General features: G+C 44.5%; 2 protein-coding genes across 6 annotated transcripts in view; one reads left to right on the top strand and one right to left on the bottom strand.

Annotated features, from left to right (window-relative positions):
- The window catches only part of tmtc3 (transmembrane O-mannosyltransferase targeting cadherins 3), a 36532-nt gene extending 35249 nt beyond the window's left edge, over positions 1–1283 (bottom strand). Inside the window, exon 1 of the mRNA XM_027135229.2 lies at positions 1126–1283. The gene's annotated coding sequence lies outside the window, so the exon portion shown is untranslated. The remainder of the gene's footprint in view (positions 1–1125) is intronic.
- A 35-nt stretch (positions 1284–1318) lies between these two features.
- The window catches only part of cep290 (centrosomal protein 290), a 39173-nt gene continuing 22065 nt past the window's right edge, over positions 1319–18426 (top strand). The window contains exons 1-16 of one of the 5 annotated variants that reach the window (XM_047802210.1): positions 1319–1337; positions 2106–2252; positions 3410–3487; positions 3580–3649; positions 3734–3780; positions 4918–5061; positions 5809–5862; positions 6587–6607; positions 6752–6898; positions 7306–7488; positions 8064–8153; positions 9105–9227; positions 13293–13416; positions 17329–17501; positions 18017–18179; positions 18302–18402. In XM_047802210.1, the coding sequence (XP_047658166.1) occupies positions 2163–2252; positions 3410–3487; positions 3580–3649; positions 3734–3780; positions 4918–5061; positions 5809–5862; positions 6587–6607; positions 6752–6898; positions 7306–7488; positions 8064–8153; positions 9105–9227; positions 13293–13416; positions 17329–17501; positions 18017–18179; positions 18302–18402 (1608 nt within the window). In that variant the 5' untranslated portion in view covers positions 1319–1337; positions 2106–2162. Of the gene's footprint in view, positions 1338–1378; positions 2253–3409; positions 3488–3579; positions 3650–3733; positions 3781–4917; positions 5062–5808; positions 5863–6586; positions 6608–6751; positions 6899–7305; positions 7489–8063; positions 8154–9104; positions 9228–13292; positions 13417–17328; positions 17502–18016; positions 18180–18301; positions 18403–18426 lie in introns of those variants that run through there. The other 4 variants (XM_047802209.1, XM_047802208.1, XM_047802212.1 and 1 more) reach the window with 4 other exon arrangements.

Here is an 18426-nt window from a genome sequence, read left to right as displayed (position 1 = left end):
CTGAACTGAACCGAATTGGATCGAAGATTAGGGTCCGAACATTGAGGCTACTGCTGCAAGGTTTTCCGGCGCAACCAAGATTTCTTTCGCTTTATTCTCAAAATGTTGCGAATTCTTTCCTCAGAATATTACGTTTTTTTCTCTCTCAAAATGTCGTTTACTCGAAATATATTTTTTTCATAAAAATATTGCACGTTTCTTCTCTGATTATTTCTTTATTCTCAAAAAATTACTTATGTTCCCAAAATATGAGGTTTTATCCTCAAAATATTGCGACTTCTTGCTCGAAACATTGATCATTTACGAGTTTATTCTTCAAAATATTGCGAGTTGGTGATCAGTTATTATTGTGCTGATCTACTCAGATAAGTATGTACACTTCAGGACGGTGTGTGTGTGTGTGTGTGTGTCCGTCACACTCCCAGAAGTCCTGGGGAAAAACTACGGTTCCTCGAATACGACAATATGAACAGAACAATATCCATTTCATCTTTAATGAATAGCTCGTGGCAAAACAAGCACCTAAAAACTGAGCTGTGACGTCACACTGAGCAGGGTGTAAAAAGAAACGGACAAAAATATACTAGCCAAAACTGATCGGTTTAACACCCTATCCTCTATATAGACCTCTATATATCCGATCCCAAAAAGGAGATCTAATTGTGTCTAATGTACATATAAAGAATATTATAAACAAATTATTAGTAATAATTAACAATAAAAAAAAATCGGGTGTCAGTTTTTAGGGTTTACATGAAATTTAAGATGAATATATTTTTTACATAAATATGAAAAAAAAATCTTATTCATTAGCATCATTATTATTAAACTGGATTTAAAAAAAAAGTATTTACAAATCTGCAAAATCGCCGTTTTAACTTAATCACCACCCAAGATAGCAACAAACAAGCTGCGTCCCAAATTGCTCCTTAGGGCACTCCGTCAAGTGTACAAACCACAAATAAAGATGGGACAAAAAGTGCACGTGCAAAAGGCGTATGGCGTTATTTGGGATACGGCCCACTGCTATACCAGCTATTGTATCGGTGAACGTTTAATTTTGCCTTTATTTCTGTTTTAAACGTTAAGCTTTTTATAAAGTTGGATTTAACAGCATGCACTCACCTTGCCATGATTTTGAGAAACGATGCTGTGTGTAGTTTATGTGTATAAACCCGTATTTTTTTTTTAGCACACGAACACCTTTAGCCCGAGAAACTAGCTCGCTAACCGTGACATCAGCATCCGGGTCACAGAGCGCGAGCGCCTCCATGTGTACACGCTTTGCGCATGCGCCGACGTGTGCGGCTGTATAAACCGATTAAGAAGACAATAATGTATTGTTTTATACGATTTTATTTATTCGATCGCTTATATTTTATTTCTTTAAAAAAATAAGACGTTACATTAGGACAGTGTGTCCCTTCTTAAAAAAAAAGCAATTGCAACTATAAAGTTCTTCAAATTGCATCAATCAAATGATATAAAGGCGTATAGTATCGTATAGAGTATGTTTACGCAGTATACTTGTTCATTATCGATTAAAAAAATAAATGTAACGAGGACATTTACATAATAAAATAACGGACGGTATCGGAGATTTTGTCAACAATCTTACGACAGTGTCGTAAAAATACGACTGGATACGACTGTTTTTAGTGGTTGCCTAGCAACCGAAGAAGAGCGACCGTTTGAAACAGCTAGGCGGCTAACAGCTGCTAAAATTGTTTTGTTATGTAAAATAAACATTTGGTAATATATTAGTGCGTTAATTTGTTATTGGAGCTTTGTTAAAAACATAACATTGTTAGGGAGAGATGACGTTTTAATAAGAAGGTGCTGTCCTTGTTTCTGTTAGTTAGCTCTAGTGAGCTAGGAGATGTAGCTAACAGGCTGATTTACTGCCTTGTGTTGTCATTAAATACTGTTTACCTTTTGTCTGTTAAGTCTCTGAAGCTCTCTGAGCACAAATGCGATCATGTATTTAACTACAATACACGTTATTAGAGCAGACCGGAGCAGCAGAATCAGTCTATTTATTTCCATTTTACTGCAGAAGTTTTGCAACTTTGCTGCAACACGTTTTTTTCTGCGATAACTGTTAGGTTTCTCTGCCTGTGAGGTTCGAGTGTGCAGTTTTCAGACAGCAGAACAAGTGCAAGATGCCTCCAGCTGCAGACTGGACCTTCCTGATGAGGGTGGACCCTGACAGTTTGGGAGACGAGGAGAAGATCTGTGATATGCTTTTGAAGGTACTGAGCCCATGTCTGTGAATTTATGGTCAATAATGTTTACATAAAAGATAAAACTACGATATAGTGAGAATATCTGTCTGGTGAAATAATTGTACAAATGCCGGCAATTGGCACGAAGGAGAAAGAAGAAAAACGATCGTATCCATGCGTAATCACTTGTTTTCACTCGTAAACACACTGGTTTCACTGGTAGAAAGGATGAGAAGAGTCGTCTGGAGAGAATAACAGCACTGGTGGAAGTTTGGACCGCTAAGTCATAACAACAGGGCTCTGAAGTTTTGAAGACAGGCAAGAGTGACAAAAAAAGGTGTTTCACCAGGATCACTGACCACATTTTAACCAAATACAAAGTATTTGTTCAATTTCCATTTATGTGTGTGTGTGTGTGTGTGTGTGAGAGAGAGAGAGAGAGAGAGAGAGAGAGAGAGATTATGACTGGTGGTGTTTATTGTAAGTGTTTGTTACCTTTTTGGACCCCTTTATCATTTGTAATGTTGCTCCCATATAAAACAGTTCAGCACAATCCCAGCCATTTTTAGGGTCATGATTGAGGACAATGTCCCGTCCAGAGACGAGCTGTTTCGTGTTGAGGTTTTGTTCAAACCGACCATCAAAAATACCCTTGCTAATGTAGGTTTTTTTTTCTTTGGTTGTTACATTAAATCTTACCCAGATACAATAGTGCTGTTTTCTGATTGGCTATTGTGTAGCCTCATTTTTTGATTGGCTGATAAGTGTCAGGCTCGACTAAGAACTCCAGGGGAGACGCGCTCGATTCCTGCCCAGTTCCAAAGAGACAGCGGTGTGGACTGATACATTTTGGGCGCTGCGGCTTATTAAATATATGATAAACAGTCAAAAAGTTTTTCTGTGTGAGAAATACAATGTGTGGAGGGAGTGTAAGAAAAGACCCAAATGCGTGACTGTCACTCTCAGTGCGTGACACTTGACAGCCCTGTAACTAACATCCTGGCAGAGGCAACCTTACTTATGCATATGTAGCTGCACTGTAGCTATTTTGTTACAAACTACATAACTGCAATTTTGTTGTCTGTTTATTCTGGCTGACCCCACAGCACATGAATCACATCCCTCTTCCATTGATTATTTTCTTTTAAAGGTGCAAGTGTTTACATCTGCATTTACTTCTACAGATTTACCCCAAAGACCTGAAGGAGAATGAGCCGAAGAAAGCAATACAGCTGTTCAGAATCTCTCAGACTTTACTCAAGGTACGACGCCACCCTCTGTGTTTGTCCAACGAAGTGTCAGCTATTTCACATAGCCGCTTCTTGGCCAGTCTAAGAGCTCTGTCTGTTCACAGCTGAAGGTGGAGGAAGCGACCTGCGCATACGAGATTGTGGAAAAGGCTGGCGCTGAGCAAGCTAGAATGGGTACGGCAGCGTCACTGGGAGAGGATATTTAACTCTAGTCCGTGTCGCGGGATTCTAAACTGATCTTGGCCTTGTTTCATACAGAATCACAGCTGAAAGAGAAGATTTCTGAGCTGAAATCAGACCTGGAGGTAAACACACCATCACAAACAGTCTGTCTGTCTGTCTATCTATATATGTATTTATCTGCCTGTCTGTCTATCTGTCTGTCTATCTACATATGTATCTATCTGCCTGTCTGTCTGTCTGTCTGTCTATCTATATATGTATCTGCCTGTCTGTCTATCTATATATGTATCTATCTGTCTGTATGTCTATCTATATATGTATCTATCTGTCTGTCTGTCTATCTATATATGTATCTATCTGCCTGTCTGTCTATCTATATATGTATCTATCTGCCTGTCTGTCTGTCTGTCTGTCTGTCTGTCTATCTATCTGTCTGTCTGTCTATCTATATATGTATCTATCTGTCTGTCTGTCTATCTATATATGTATCTATCTGCCTGTCTGTCTATCTATATATGTATCTATCTGCCTGTCTGTCTGTCTGTCTGTCTATCTATATATGTATCTATCTGCCTGTCTGTCTATATAACTATCCATCACATCATTCACCATCTGTCTACATATGTATTCACCTATCTATCTATCCATCCATCCATCCATCCACCCGAACACATGTCAATTTATTTATCTGTCTACTGTATATATCCATCCATCCATCCATCTATCTATTGATCTTTGTGCCCATCTGTTTATCTCTCTGCAATTTTATCTGTCTACTTTTCCATGAACCTTTCCATCCATCTATCCATACATCCTTTCACATATTCATTCATCCATTCATCCATCTATCCATCTGTCTATCCCATCACATTTCTTTGTAATTTCATATATAAATAAAGCTGTTATTGAGCCAACACACCAGATGTTCCAGCAGTACACTGTGAACTCTTTGGCTACTATCCCATTGAATTATATTGATTCATCGGTGAATAAACACATTCATCAATAATTGATTTATCCTAAACTTGAATATTCTTCAAATTTGATTGCTGTAGTTTTTTTGTTTTTTTTTACCCTGATGTAAACATGACTTCACCACATGGCTGATAGCTCAGATATGGATACTTTATCAGCACATGTGACCTGGGCGCTGCCGTTAAAGCTCAGAAAGCAGAGTATATGTGTAAAGGTGTGTAAATGTGAGGAAGGATGCTCGTCACATCGTAACCGAGTTCTTGTGTAACGATGATCTGGTGCAGGTTGCACAGCGCTCTGCAGGGGGCAGGGACACGCGCTTCCTCCGGGATGAAATCCGCCAGATGGAGAGTCAGTTGGAGCAGAAGGATAAGGAGCTGGTGCAGCTGGAGAAGGACATGGATAAAGAGAGGAAAAGCAACGAGGAGGTACGGCAGAGCTGAGCTGACCGATCTGCTCTATCTCACGCCTCAACTGATAAACATCTGGTTTTAAATCACTTAACAGTAAAAAAATATATATATATATATATATATATATATATATATATATATAAATATATATATATATATAATGGTATGTATAACTGTGTAACTGTCTGTCTCTCTGTCTACTTTCTGTCTGTCTGTCTGTCTGTATGTGTAGCTTCTATATGTCTGTCTGTATTTCTATGTATATCTACCTTTCTGTCTCTGTCTGTATATCTGTCTGTCTCTCTGTCTCTGTATATCTGTCTGTATATCTGTCTGTCTCTGTGTCTGTATATCTGTCTGTATATCTGCCTGTATATCTGTCTGTCTCTCTGTCTGTCTCTCTGCCTGTATATCTGTCTGTCTCTCTGCCTGTATATCTGTCTGTCTCTCTGTCTGTCTCTCTGTCTGTCTCCCCCGTGGATCTCTCTGCCTGCCTGCCTTATTATTTATATCTACCTGTCTGTCTGTCCGTCTCCCCCATGGATCTCTCTGTCTGCCTGTCTATCTGTCTGTCTGTCTGTCTGTCTGTATACCCGTTTGTCTCTACATGTATCTCCCTGCCTGCCTTCCTTATCGTATATCTTTCTCTCTGTCTTTCTGTCTGTCTATCGGTCCGTCTCTCCCTTTAGCATTAATTCAGTGCATTTATTTAATTTATTCAGAAGAACGTTGTCGTTTAACGTGTTTGTCTGAATGCACTAGCTGTCACGACGAGCAGAGGAGGCTGAAGACGAGAACAGAAGGCTCAAAAGAGAGGTGCGCACACACACACACAGACACACACACACACACACATTCCTTCGTACAAGCATGGTAGCGTGTTATAAAGACGTTTACTCCGAGTTATGAGTTAAACATGAGCTGCACTATTGAAGGGAAAATAATGTTGTTCACACAGCAGACTGAATCCTAATCCTAATCCTAATCCTGGATTTGTTTCCTGAATCACGTTTAGTCAGGTGTTAAGGTGCCACGGTTAATCTCGGCGTACGATCACAGCGGCCCCCGAGTGCCGACATTAGAAAAGTCTTTCTCAGAAATATTTCTATACTAATATATACTAAATATCTGTTTCATTATATATGCAGGAATTGTGTGGCGTTGTTGTGTTTTTTTTTTTTTTTATCATCATCATCGACTAAACCGGCGCATTATGTCGGAAAATCCATAAAACCCTTTTTTTTTTCCCCCCGTTTATAATCTAAACGATTCCGATGTCGGCTCACGCAAAGACCACGTCACGGTTCAGAATCGACTCTGCAAAAATACTACAGTAGCTAGTGGGGAAAAAAGTGCTCCGATTGGTGCTTGGGTCATTCTCGCTGCTTCATCTCCACCTTTAACTCCATCTCTCTTTCTGTTTGATCATGTCTCTTCTTTTTTCCTTTATTTTCCCGCATGTCTTTTCGCTCTCTCTCTCTCTCTCTTTTTTTTTTTTTTTGTTTCACCGACTCTTTGGTCACATGGTCATACCTTCAAGATAAAGCAGCTCAGGAAGAAGGTAAGAAAGACGTGTTTGAGATGAACCAAGACTAACACACACACACACACACACACACACACACACACATGGATTCAACACACAACTACAGGATTCTGATTTATCTTCACAAACACACCCTGCTTCAATTTGTCTTCCCTGCAGAACGAGCAGCTCCAGCAGGATGTGGAGTTCTACAGGAAGGAGCTGGAGCAGAAGGACTCACACCAGAGCCGTGACGAGAGGAGCGAGGCTCAGAAGAAACTCAACAAAGCCAACCAGCAGGCCGACCAGTACTGGGAGAACTGGCAGGTCAGCCGAGAGTGCAGAATGGGACATACTGGCTGGGTGGGAGGGGCTTACACCGCATCGCCGCTCAACCGGGCATCTGTGAGGTCGTGGACGAGGATTAGGGCGGATAGCGGTGTCCTCTGAGCGCGTTACTCCTTACTGTGACGCAGCATGAGCAGAATAAGTCACGTTCTCAGAGGACTCGCGTGTTACTGACTGGTGTTGGGGGTGGAGTTTGAGGTGGTGGGGGTTGGGCCAAGACCAAATTAGGGGAAAGTAGGAGGGGCAAAGCAAACATTATGTTTATATAAAAGAGCTAAAGTAAATACATAGTATGGTTTCTCTAATAGTTCCCACCACTGTATGATTAGTTGTTATTGTTTTTCTTCCTATAATCGGTACCTCACGGCTCTCTCCGATTCCCACAGCGCTCGGAGGACGAGAGCTCACACCTGAAGAGCGAGCTGGAGAACCTGCAGAAGAACCTGGAGGAGTCGGTGAGAGAGATGGAGAAGATGACTGACGAGTACAACAAGATGAAGGTGGCGGTGCAGCAGGCGGACGGATTCATGGACCAGCTGAGACGAGAGAGAGACCAGGCCGCGCTGCAGGTTGTGTATCTTAACTTTACTCTGTGCGCTAGAGTTTATTGTCTTTAGGGTTTAAGACATGTCGGGACTTCAAGAGGAAAAGGAGCACAAAACATTTCTGCTCTACATTTGGTTTTCCTTGCCTGAAATGGTTGTGTACATGTGTGTTTGTGTACATGTGTGTGTGCGTGTGTATTTGTGTACGCACATGTGTGTGTGTGTGTGTGCATGTGTCTGAATTTGTATGTGTGTGTGTTCGTATGTGTGTGCATGTGTGTGTGTGTGTGTGTGTGTGTGTGTGTGTGTATACGTGTGTGCACATGTGTCTGAATGTGTGTGTGTGTGTTTGTGAGTTTGTAGGTGTGTATTTGCATGAGTGTGTGTGTGTATGCACATGTGTCTGAATGTGTGTATGTGTGTGTATTTGCATGAGTGTGTGTGTGTATGCACATGTGTTTGAATGTGTGTGTTTGTGTATATATGTATGTGTGTGTGTGTATATATATTTAAACACGTCTGTGTGTGTTTGTATGCATGTGTGTACGGGTGTATATGCACACGTGTGTGTGTGTGTGTGTGTGTATACGTGTGTGTAGGTGAGAGAGCTGACACAGCAGATTCAGGCTCGCTCTGAAGAAGACGATCCAGTAATGGCTGCAGTCAATGCTAAAGTGGAGGAGTGGAGGGTAAGTGTGTGTGTGTGTGTGTGTGTGTGTGTGTGTGTGTGTGTGTGTGTGTGTGTGTGTGTGTGTCATTGTAAGGCCTAATTATATTGTCAGTCAGTATTACCTTTAGTTGAGTAGCTCCACAGACACAGTAGGTGAGTAAATGTGTAACACTGTACACACTAATCTCTGTTCACAACCATAATCACATCAGTAACAGCTTCACTGCTGATGTTTATTTTATTTACCTGTCAGAACATTTGAGATGAGAAAAGGTGTCATTATCACCACTTAGCACTTAAGTCATTATGTGGTTTAATATGATGGTTGGTTCAGTTTTCACATCGTTAATCTTGTCACATGACCCTGCAGCATATAATTCCTCCTGTTGACACTAATCAGTGTCTGGCACATGTTTCCATTTGTTTTTCTGTGTGTGTGTGTGTGTGTGTGTGTGTGTGTGCGCACGCGCGTGTGTGTGTGTGTGTGTCTGTGTGTGTGCGCCTCTGTGTGTGTGTGTGTGTGCGTGTGTGTGTGTGTGTGTGAGGGAGAGCTGACGCAGCAGATAGACTGAGTCTGTGTGAGAGAGTGTGTGTGCGGGCGTGTGAGAGTGTGCGGGCGTGTGAGAGTGTGCGGGCGTGTGAGAGTGTGCGCGTGTGAGAGTGTGCGCGTGTGAGAGTGTGCGCGTGTGCGCGAGAGAGAGTGTGCGCGAGAGAGAGTGTGCGCGAGAGAGAGTGTGCGCGAGAGAGAGTGTGCGCGTGTGAGCGCGTGTGAGAGTGTGCGCGTGTGAGAGTGTGCGCGTGTGAGAGTGTGTGTGCATGAGGGTACCAGCAAATCTTAAAGAACACAAACATACTTGTTGACAGTTTGATTGTGTGAATTTTGCAAATGTGAAATTTGTGGTGTGTGTGTGTGTGTGTGTGTGTGTGTGTGTGTGTGTGTGTGTGTGTGTGTGTGTGTGTGTGTGTATAGAATGTGTTATCAGGGAAGGATGCTGAAATCCTGGAGTACCAGCAGATGATTCGGGACCTGAGAGAGAAGCTAAGAGCAGCTCAGATGGATTCGGACAAAAGCAACGTCATCGCATTACAGCAGGTCCTCAGCAGATCACCGCCACTTCATCAGCCTTTAGGTCCCAAACCCGCCTTAGACAAGAAGATCGTACACAAATTATTGTTCGGAATTTAAAACACAGGAAGTGCCGCAATAAATACACGCAGCAGCCCAGGAAACCATTTATTCCGTAAACCGTATTACGTTGCCATGGTATCCAGCGACATGTTTAATTATCGCATGTTAAATTATACTTTTTCCAAGACAAGCCACAATAATCCGAGCCACCAGGAAGCCCCGCCCCTTCCCTCTCGTCTCCAGAAAAAAAAAGTTTATATAGAAAATATTTTTTTTAAGTATGCGTTAGTTCAGGCTGATATTTTAAAAGACGTCACTCACCCTGAAAAGATCGAAACGTCTCTTTGAGACGTCGAAGACGAACAAAAGGAGGACGTCTAAAAAGATTGACGGGTGCTGCAAAGCGTCAGTTCTAACATTTAACGCATAACGTTCATGACGACGAATATAATAGAACTTTTTTATTCCCAGAACACAAACAGGCACGTAAACAACAGAGCGCTACCTTCCCCCTCGTATCGTACACATATAAAACCCGTCCCTTTATTCACCGTGTGGTGGTGTAGGAAGTCTGTCCATCTTCTGTTGTTGTCCTCGTTGTTTTTCTTTCTTTCTTTCTTTCTTTCTCCTTTGTTGTTTCACACTTTTTGTTCTTTTCCTCGCTGCTTTACTTCCACCGTGACGCAGATCGTTTACGAACTGTGCGCCGTAAGTACTTTGTTTTAACCCCATCGTCTCCGATAGCCGTCTCCGAGTTCTCCTTTACTTTTCACTTTAGTCGTTCATCTTAGGGCCTTTTTACACCCGGTCACTTCGTGTGTCGTCTCTGATCCGATAGCTGTCTGATTTGTTAAAACTGTCCCGTTTACATCAGGCCACATAAACGCGTCTCGGCCAATCGGATATCGATCCGATCTTTCTACTCCCGCCCAAAATGCTAATATATTTTACCTCATTTCCGGGGTAATTGAAATGGAACACGCTTTGGTGTATGCGGTTGCTACAAAAAACAGCATTTACTGTTTGCTGCGTTTTCGCTGGCGGCAGCAGCGCATTTTAAGACCCGACGAGACGCCTGGGTGAAAGGTCACCTGCAAGTGACGTACTTCCGTTTGGGAGGAGTACAGCGCTGACGTATGTGGCTTGAACAACCACATTCATTTACACCTGTCCAGTTTCATCTGTAACGCGTCCCAGACCTCCTCCTGAAGGGGTTCGTACCATCGGGTTCATATCCGTCTCCAAAACGTTTCGGAGGGCATTTAGACCTGGTCTTTTTACCATCGGATAGCTATCGGATCACAGAAAACGCAGGAAGTGACCAGCCCCTTTAATTATCCACCACTTCCTGTTCTATACCGTGGTTCTCTGCAGATCAGTTATAAGTGAGCGATGATGTATTAAAATCCAACCACATGACCTAAAAGGAATCAACTTCAGGGTCATAAGATGAACTCCGAACTCTGCTTCATCACACCATCCTGTTCATGGTTATTTTCCTATTATTGTTATTTACTTTTTATGACCGTTACGATCCCGAATGGTGTTTAGGGGTTCGGTTGGGAAGGTCACAACATGAAGTGATTATAAAGTTAGATTTCTGGTGTGTATGTGGCAATCAACGACAAGGACAACAAATAGTGGGCAAAACCCGTCTCTATGATCATACAAGCGCTGGTGACAAAAGTGCTAATGTTTACGATATCTACAGAAACAAGAGAACAAAAGACACAAAGGGGAAAAGAGACACGAGCGGTGCCAAAACAAAACCGCACTAACTTGAACTTAAGTCTAATCTGAACTACAAAGGAAAGTAATAAAATAAATCTTCAGCCTCGAAGACGCCCTAAGTAATAATAATAAGAACTAATCTATACTTCTTATCCAAACAAAAGGTACAGAGGGCGGCACGCGCTAATAACGTAGCGTGTCTAATACAGAGAAGCTTAGCTACGTGTTGCATAATGTATGTCATGTGACCTACTCACCTGTCCAGTTTCCCTCAACATAAACTATCACATCCACAAAGCGAAGAAACACAAGCATACAGATGCAGAACGAGCGACTAACGAGTCACATACACAAAGTGCCTAACGAGTCACATACGCAAAGTGACCGACGAGTCACGTACGCAAAGTAACCGACGAGTCACATACACAAAGTGCCTAACGAGTCACATACACAAAGTGACCGACGAGTCACATACACAAAGTGCCTAACAAGTCACATACACAAAGTGCCTAACAAGTCACATACACAAAGTGACCGACGGGTCACGTACGCAAAGTAACCGACGAGTCACATACGCAAAGTGACCGACGAGTCACATACGCAAAGTGACCGACGAGTCACATACGCAAAGTGACCGACGAGTCACATACGCAAAGTGCCGACGAGTCACATACGCAAAGTGACCGACGGGTCACATACACAAAGTGACCGACAGGTCACGTACGCAAAGTAATCGACGGGTCACATACGCAAAGTGCCGACGAGTCACATACGCAAAGTGACCGACGAGTCACATACGCAAAGTGACCGACGAGTCACATACACAAAGTGACCGACGAGTCACATACACAAAGTGCCGACGGGTCACATATGCAAAGTGACCGACGAGTCACATACGCAAAGTGACCGACGAGTCACATACGCAAAGTGACCGACGAGTCACATACACAAAGTGACCGACGAGTCACATACACAAAGTGCCGACGGGTCACATATGCAAAGTGACCGACGAGTCACATACGCAAAGTGACCGACGAGTCACATACGCAAAGTGACCGACGAGTCACATACGCAAAGTGCCGACGAGTCACATACACAAAGTGACCGACAGGTCACGTACGCAAAGTAATCGACGGGTCACATACGCAAAGTGCCGACGAGTCACATACGCAAAGTGACCGACGGGTCACATACACAAAGTGACCGACAGGTCACGTACGCAAAGTAATCGACGGGTCACATACGCAAAGTGCCGACGAGTCACATACGCAAAGTGACCGACGAGTCACATACGCAAAGTGACCGACGAGTCACATACACAAAGTGACCGACGAGTCACATACACAAAGTGCCGACGGGTCACATATGCAAAGTGACCGACGAGTCACATACGCAAAGTGACCGACGGGTCACATACACAAAGTGCTGACGGGTCACATACACAAAGTGCCGACGGGTCACATACACAAAGTGCCGACGGGTCACATACGCAAAGTGCCGACGGGTCACATACACAAAGTGCCGACGAGTCACATACACAAAGTGCCGACGGGTCACATACGCAAAGTGACCGACGAGTCACATACGCAAAGTGACCGACGGGTCACATACACAAAGTGCTGACGGGTCACATACACAAAGTGCCGACGGGTCACATACGCAAAGTGCCGACGGGTCACATACGCAAAGTGCCGACGGGTCACATACGCAAAGTGCCGACGGGTCACATACGCAAAGTGCCGACGGGTCACATACGCAAAGTGCCGACGGGTCACATACGCAAAGTGACCGACGAGTCACATACGCAAAGTGACCGACGAGTCACATACACAAAGTGACCGACGAGTCACATACGCAAAGTGACCAACGGGTCACATACGCAAAGTGACCGACGAGTCACATACGCAAAGTGCCTAATGAGTCACATACACAAAGTACCTAACGAGTCACATACGCAAAGTGACCGACGAGTCACATACGCAAAGTGCCTAACAAATTGGGATACCTGAAAAGATAGATAGTGGAGCAGAGAGAGAGAGAGAGAGAGAGAGAGAGAGAGAGAGAGAGAGAGAGAGAGAACAAACAAGACTTGTACCTAATTAAGATGTTTGTGGTTTAGTAGAAGTAATAAAACGGTGCCTTGATTATTGCATTGTCATTGTTTATCATTAGTCTGTAAAATACTGTACTCTTTTCTATCATTTAGGTTTTTATTTTTTATTTTGTGTGTAAATTGTACTGAGTGTGTGTGTGTGTGTGTGTGCGTGCGTGTGTGTGTGTGTGGTTTGCCGATCAAAGGCGGTGCAAGAGAGAGATCAGCAGATCAAGCTTCTGTCTGAGCGAGTGGAGCAGTACACTGGGGAAATGGAGAGGAACGCTTTGCTCATCGAGGAGCTCAAGAAGCCACTAAGGAAAGATAAAGGTATAAAATCCCACGTTTTTTTTCCTCATGGTCTGTATTCGCTTCCTGTTAATGGGAACAGCAGTAGTGGTGTTTTTTGTTTGTTTGTTTGTTTGTTTTTTAAGAACCTTGTTTATGATTCTCATTTACAAATAAAATAAAAAAACATGTCTTCAGTTTGAATTTTTCCGAATTCAATTCATTTTGTTCAAAATATTCAGAGAATCAAAATGAATCAAATTTTTGATGCCCATGGATTTAATAAATGGAGGCTTTCGGACGATGGGAGGAAACTGGAGAACCAGGATGAAACTTTATACAGAGAATAAACTGAGTTTAGGCTCGAACCACGAGCAGGGGAGGGAGGGAGTGAGTGAGTGAGTGAGTGAGTGAGTGAGTGAGTGAGTGAGTGAGTGAGTGAGTGAGTGAGTGAGTGACAGTGAGACAGATTGAGTGAGTGAGTGAGTGAGTGACAGTGAGACAGATTGAGTGAGTGAGTGAGTGAGTGAGTGACAGTGAGACAGATTGAGTGAGTGAGTGAGTGAGTGAGTGAGTGACAGTGAGACAGATTGAGTGAGTGAGTGAGTGACAGTGAGACAGATTGAGTGAGTGAGTGACAGTGAGACAGATTGAGTGAGTGAGTGACAGTGAGACAGATTGAGTGAGTGAGTGACAGTGAGACAGATTGAGTGAGTGAGTGAGTGAGTGAGTGAGTGACAGTGAGACAGATTGAGTGAGTGAGTGAGTGACAGTGAGACAGATTGAGTGAGTGAGTGAGTGAGTGAGTGAGTGAGTGAGTGACAGTGAGACAGATTGAGTGAGTGAGTGAGTGACAGTGAGACAGATTGAGTGAGTGAGTGAGTGACAGTGAGACAGATTGAGTGAGTGAGTGAGTGACAGTGAGACAGATTGAGTGAGTGAGTGAGTGACAGTGAGACAGATTGAGTGAGTGAGTGAGTGAGTGAGTGACAGTGAGACAGATTGAGTGAGTGAGTGAGTGACAGTGAGACAGATTGAGTGAGTGAGTGAGTGAGTGACAGTGAGACAGAGTGAGTGAGTGAGTGAGTGAGTGACAGTGAGACAGATTGAGTGAGTGAGTGAGTGACAGTGAGACAGATTGAGTGAGTGAGTGACAGTGAGACAGATTGAGTGAGTGAGTGAGTGAGTGAGTGACAGTGAGACAGATTGAGTGAGTGAGTGAGTGAGTGACAGTGAGACAGATTGAGTGAGTGAGTGAGTGAGTGAGTGACAGTGAGACAGATTGAGTGAGTGAGTGAGTGAGTGACAGTGAGACAGATTGAGTGAGTGAGTGAGTGAGTGACAGTGAGACAGATTGAGTGAGTGAGTGAGTGACAGTGAGACAGATTGAGTGAGTGAGTGAGTGAGTGAGTGAGTGAGTGACAGTGAGACAGATTGAGTGAGTGAGTGAGTGACAGTGAGACAGATTGAGTGAGTGAGTGAGTGACAGTGAGACAGATTGAGTGAGTGAGTGAGTGACAGTGAGACAGATTGAGTGAGTGAGTGAGTGAGTGAGTGACAGTGAGACAGATTGAGTGAGTGAGTGAGTGACAGTGAGACAGATTGAGTGAGTGAGTGAGTGAGTGACAGTGAGACAGAGTGAGTGAGTGAGTGAGTGAGTGACAGTGAGACAGATTGAGTGAGTGAGTGAGTGACAGTGAGACAGATTGAGTGAGTGAGTGAGTGACAGTGAGACAGATTGAGTGAGTGAGTGAGTGAGTGAGTGACAGTGAGACAGATTGAGTGAGTGAGTGAGTGAGTGAGTGACAGTGAGACAGATTGAGTGAGTGAGTGAGTGAGTGACAGTGAGACAGATTGAGTGAGTGAGTGAGTGAGTGACAGTGAGACAGATTGAGTGAGTGAGTGAGTGAGTGACAGTGAGACAGATTGAGTGAGTGAGTGAGTGAGTGAGTGAGTGACAGTGAGACAGATTGAGTGAGTGAGTGAGTGACAGTGAGACAGATTGAGTGAGTGAGTGAGTGAGTGACAGTGAGACTGAGTGAGTGAGTGAGTGAGTGAGTGAGTGAGTGAGTGAGTGACAGTGAGACAGATTGAGTGAGTGAGTGAGTGAGTGAGTGAGTGAGTGAGTGAGTGACAGTGAGACAGATTGAGTGAGTGAGTGAGTGAGTGAGTGACAGTGAGACAGATTGAGTGAGTGAGTGAGTGAGTGACAGTGAGACAGATTGAGTGAGTGAGTGAGTGAGTGAGTGAGTGAGTGACAGTGAGAGTGAGTGAGTGAGTGAGTGAGTGAGTGAGTGAGTGACAGTGAGACAGAGTGAGTGAGTGAGTGACAGTGAGACAGATTGAGTGAGAGAGAGTGAATGATTTAGTGAGTGAGACCGGGAGACAGTGAGTGAGTGAGTGAGTGAGTGAGTGAGTGAGTGACAGTGAGACAGAGTGAGTGAGTGAGTGAGTGAGTGAGTGAGTGAGTGACAGTGAGACAGATTCAGTGAGAGAGAGTGAATGATTTAGTGAGTGAGACCGGGAGACAGTGAGTGAGTGAGTGAGACAGTAAGTGATTGAGAGAGTAAGTGGGTGAGTGAGACAGAGGGTGAGTGAGACCGTAAGTGAGACAGTAAGTGAGTTAGTGAGAGAGACAGAGTGACAGTCGTCTCATTTCATACTCGTTACGGCCGTATGTCGTACTCGTTACGGCCGTCTGTCGTACTCGTTACGGCCGTATGTCGTACTCGTTACGGCCGTATGTCGTACTCGTTACGGCCGTATGTCGTACTCGTTACGGCCGTATGTCGTACTCGTTACGGCCGTATGTCGTACTCGTTACGGCCGTCTGTCGTACTCGTTACGGCCGTCTGTCGTACTCGTTACGGCCGTCTGTCGTACTCGTTACGGCCGTCTGTCGTACTCGTTACGGCCGTCTGTCGTACTCGTTACGGCCGTCTGTCGTACTCGTTACGGCCGTCTGTCGTACTCGTTACGGCCGTCTGTCGTACTCGTTACGGCCGTATGTCGTACTCGTTACGGCCGTCTGTCGTACTCGTTACGGCCGTCTGTCGTACTCGTTACGGCCGTCTGTCGTACTCGTTACGGCCGTATGTCGTACTCGTTACGGCCGTATGTCGTACTCGTTACGGCCGTCTGTCGTACTCGTTACGGCCGTCTGTCGTACTCGTTACGGCCGTATGTCGTACTCGTTACGGCCGTCTGTCGTACTCGTTACGGCCGTATGTCGTACTCGTTACGGCCGTCTGTCGTACTCGTTACGGCCGTCTGTCGTACTCGTTACGGCCATATGTCGTACTCGTTACGGCCGTCTGTCGTACTCGTTACGGCCGTATGTCGTACTCGTTACGGCCGTATGTCGTACTCGTTACGGCCGTCTGTCGTACTCGTTACGGCCGTATGTCGTACTCGTTACGGCCGTCTGTCGTACTCGTTACGGCCGTCTGTCGTACTCGTTACGGCCGTCTGTCGTACTCGTTACGGCCGTATGTCGTACTCGTTACGGCCGTCTGTCGTACTCGTTACGGCCGTCTGTCGTACTCGTTACGGCCGTCTGTCGTACTCGTTACGGCCATATGTCGTACTCGTTACGGCCGTCTGTCGTACTCGTTACGGCCGTCTGTCGTACTCGTTACGGCCGTATGTCGTACTCGTTACGGCCGTCTGTCGTACTCGTTACGGCCGTCTGTCGTACTCGTTACGGCCGTCTGTCGTACTCGTTACGGCCATATGTCGTACTCGTTACGGCCGTCTGTCGTACTCGTTACGGCCGTATGTCGTACTCGTTACGGCCGTATGTCGTACTCGTTACGGCCGTCTGTCGTACTCGTTACAGCTATTAATTTTTAAATGAATAATATCCTCTAGATTATTACAGTGTAAATACTGCTGGCTACATTACAGTCATGTTGGTGTACACACTGACGTCACCGTGTCGACGGTCCCTCACAGGTCCGGGCTCGAGCGCGCAGCAAAGGAAACTGGACGAGCTGAACGCCAAACTGCAGGCCGCAGAACAGAGGGCGGAGCAGGCGGAATGCGTGGCCCGCATCGCAGAATCCGACGCCCACCACAAAGACCAGGAGCTGAGCGAAACGCTGAGTCACATCCGGCTTTACGAGTCTGTAAGTGGAGCAAGATCATAACACCTCAATCCTAAGGACGGCTTTGTATTAAATAAGACCTACGGATATATCCCAGACCTTCTTTCAGTGTAGTAGATACATGATCTCAGAAATACCTCTTGACAGTTACCGTGGTAACAGCAGCTAAAAAATAGTTTTTATCGATTAAATCGATTTTATTTAATGAAATATTTCAGGTAAAATAGCTATAGCCAAGCTGAAGACACGTTTATTAGTATTAATCATCTGGTTAATATTCGTGACCTCGCCAAAGTTGTAGCAAGATATTATAGAATTTAAAAAATTGTGTAAATATTCAATAAATCGAATGTAAGGTTCAACTAGGTTCTGCAACAGAGCGAGGGAAATTATTCTTATTATTTTTATTATTATCGCTGATCTCAAGCAACACCTCAGCACTCATCCGTCTCAGCTACACAGAGTGGATGTGTACGACCTGTTTCTTAGAACAACAGCCTTTCGTCCTGGCTCGAACACACACGCTTGTGTTTCAGGGCACAGACGGGCTGGTAGCCGCCGTAGCAGAGATCAAGGAAAGCAAAAACCAGGTCAGAATCCGCGACCGAGAGCTAGAAGCCATGACCAAAGAAATAAACCAACTGGAGCTGAAGATCAACGACCTTCTGGACGAGAACGAGGAGCTGAGAGGTCGCCTGGGTCAGTCACACGCTGTTTACATATACACGATCCTTCGCTGGAGATTTGAGTCACACTCTCTTCTTTTTGCCTTCTCAGCAGGAAGTCCCACTGATTTATAATCACTGCTTATTTTCCTTTAGGTTTAAATCAGAAAGAAGACGTGGATCTGACCGAGTTCAGGAGATCAAAGGTGTTGAAACAAAGGCAGTATAGAGCGGAGAACCAGGTTCTGCTCAAGGAGGTGAACTTTCAAGCTTCGTACATT

This window comes from Tachysurus fulvidraco, chromosome 17 (genome assembly GCF_022655615.1).
Source record: "Tachysurus fulvidraco isolate hzauxx_2018 chromosome 17, HZAU_PFXX_2.0, whole genome shotgun sequence".
In the NCBI taxonomy this organism is placed as follows: Eukaryota; Metazoa; Chordata; class Actinopteri; order Siluriformes; family Bagridae; genus Tachysurus; species Tachysurus fulvidraco.
This window is presented reverse-complemented; position numbering and strand designations above follow the sequence as displayed.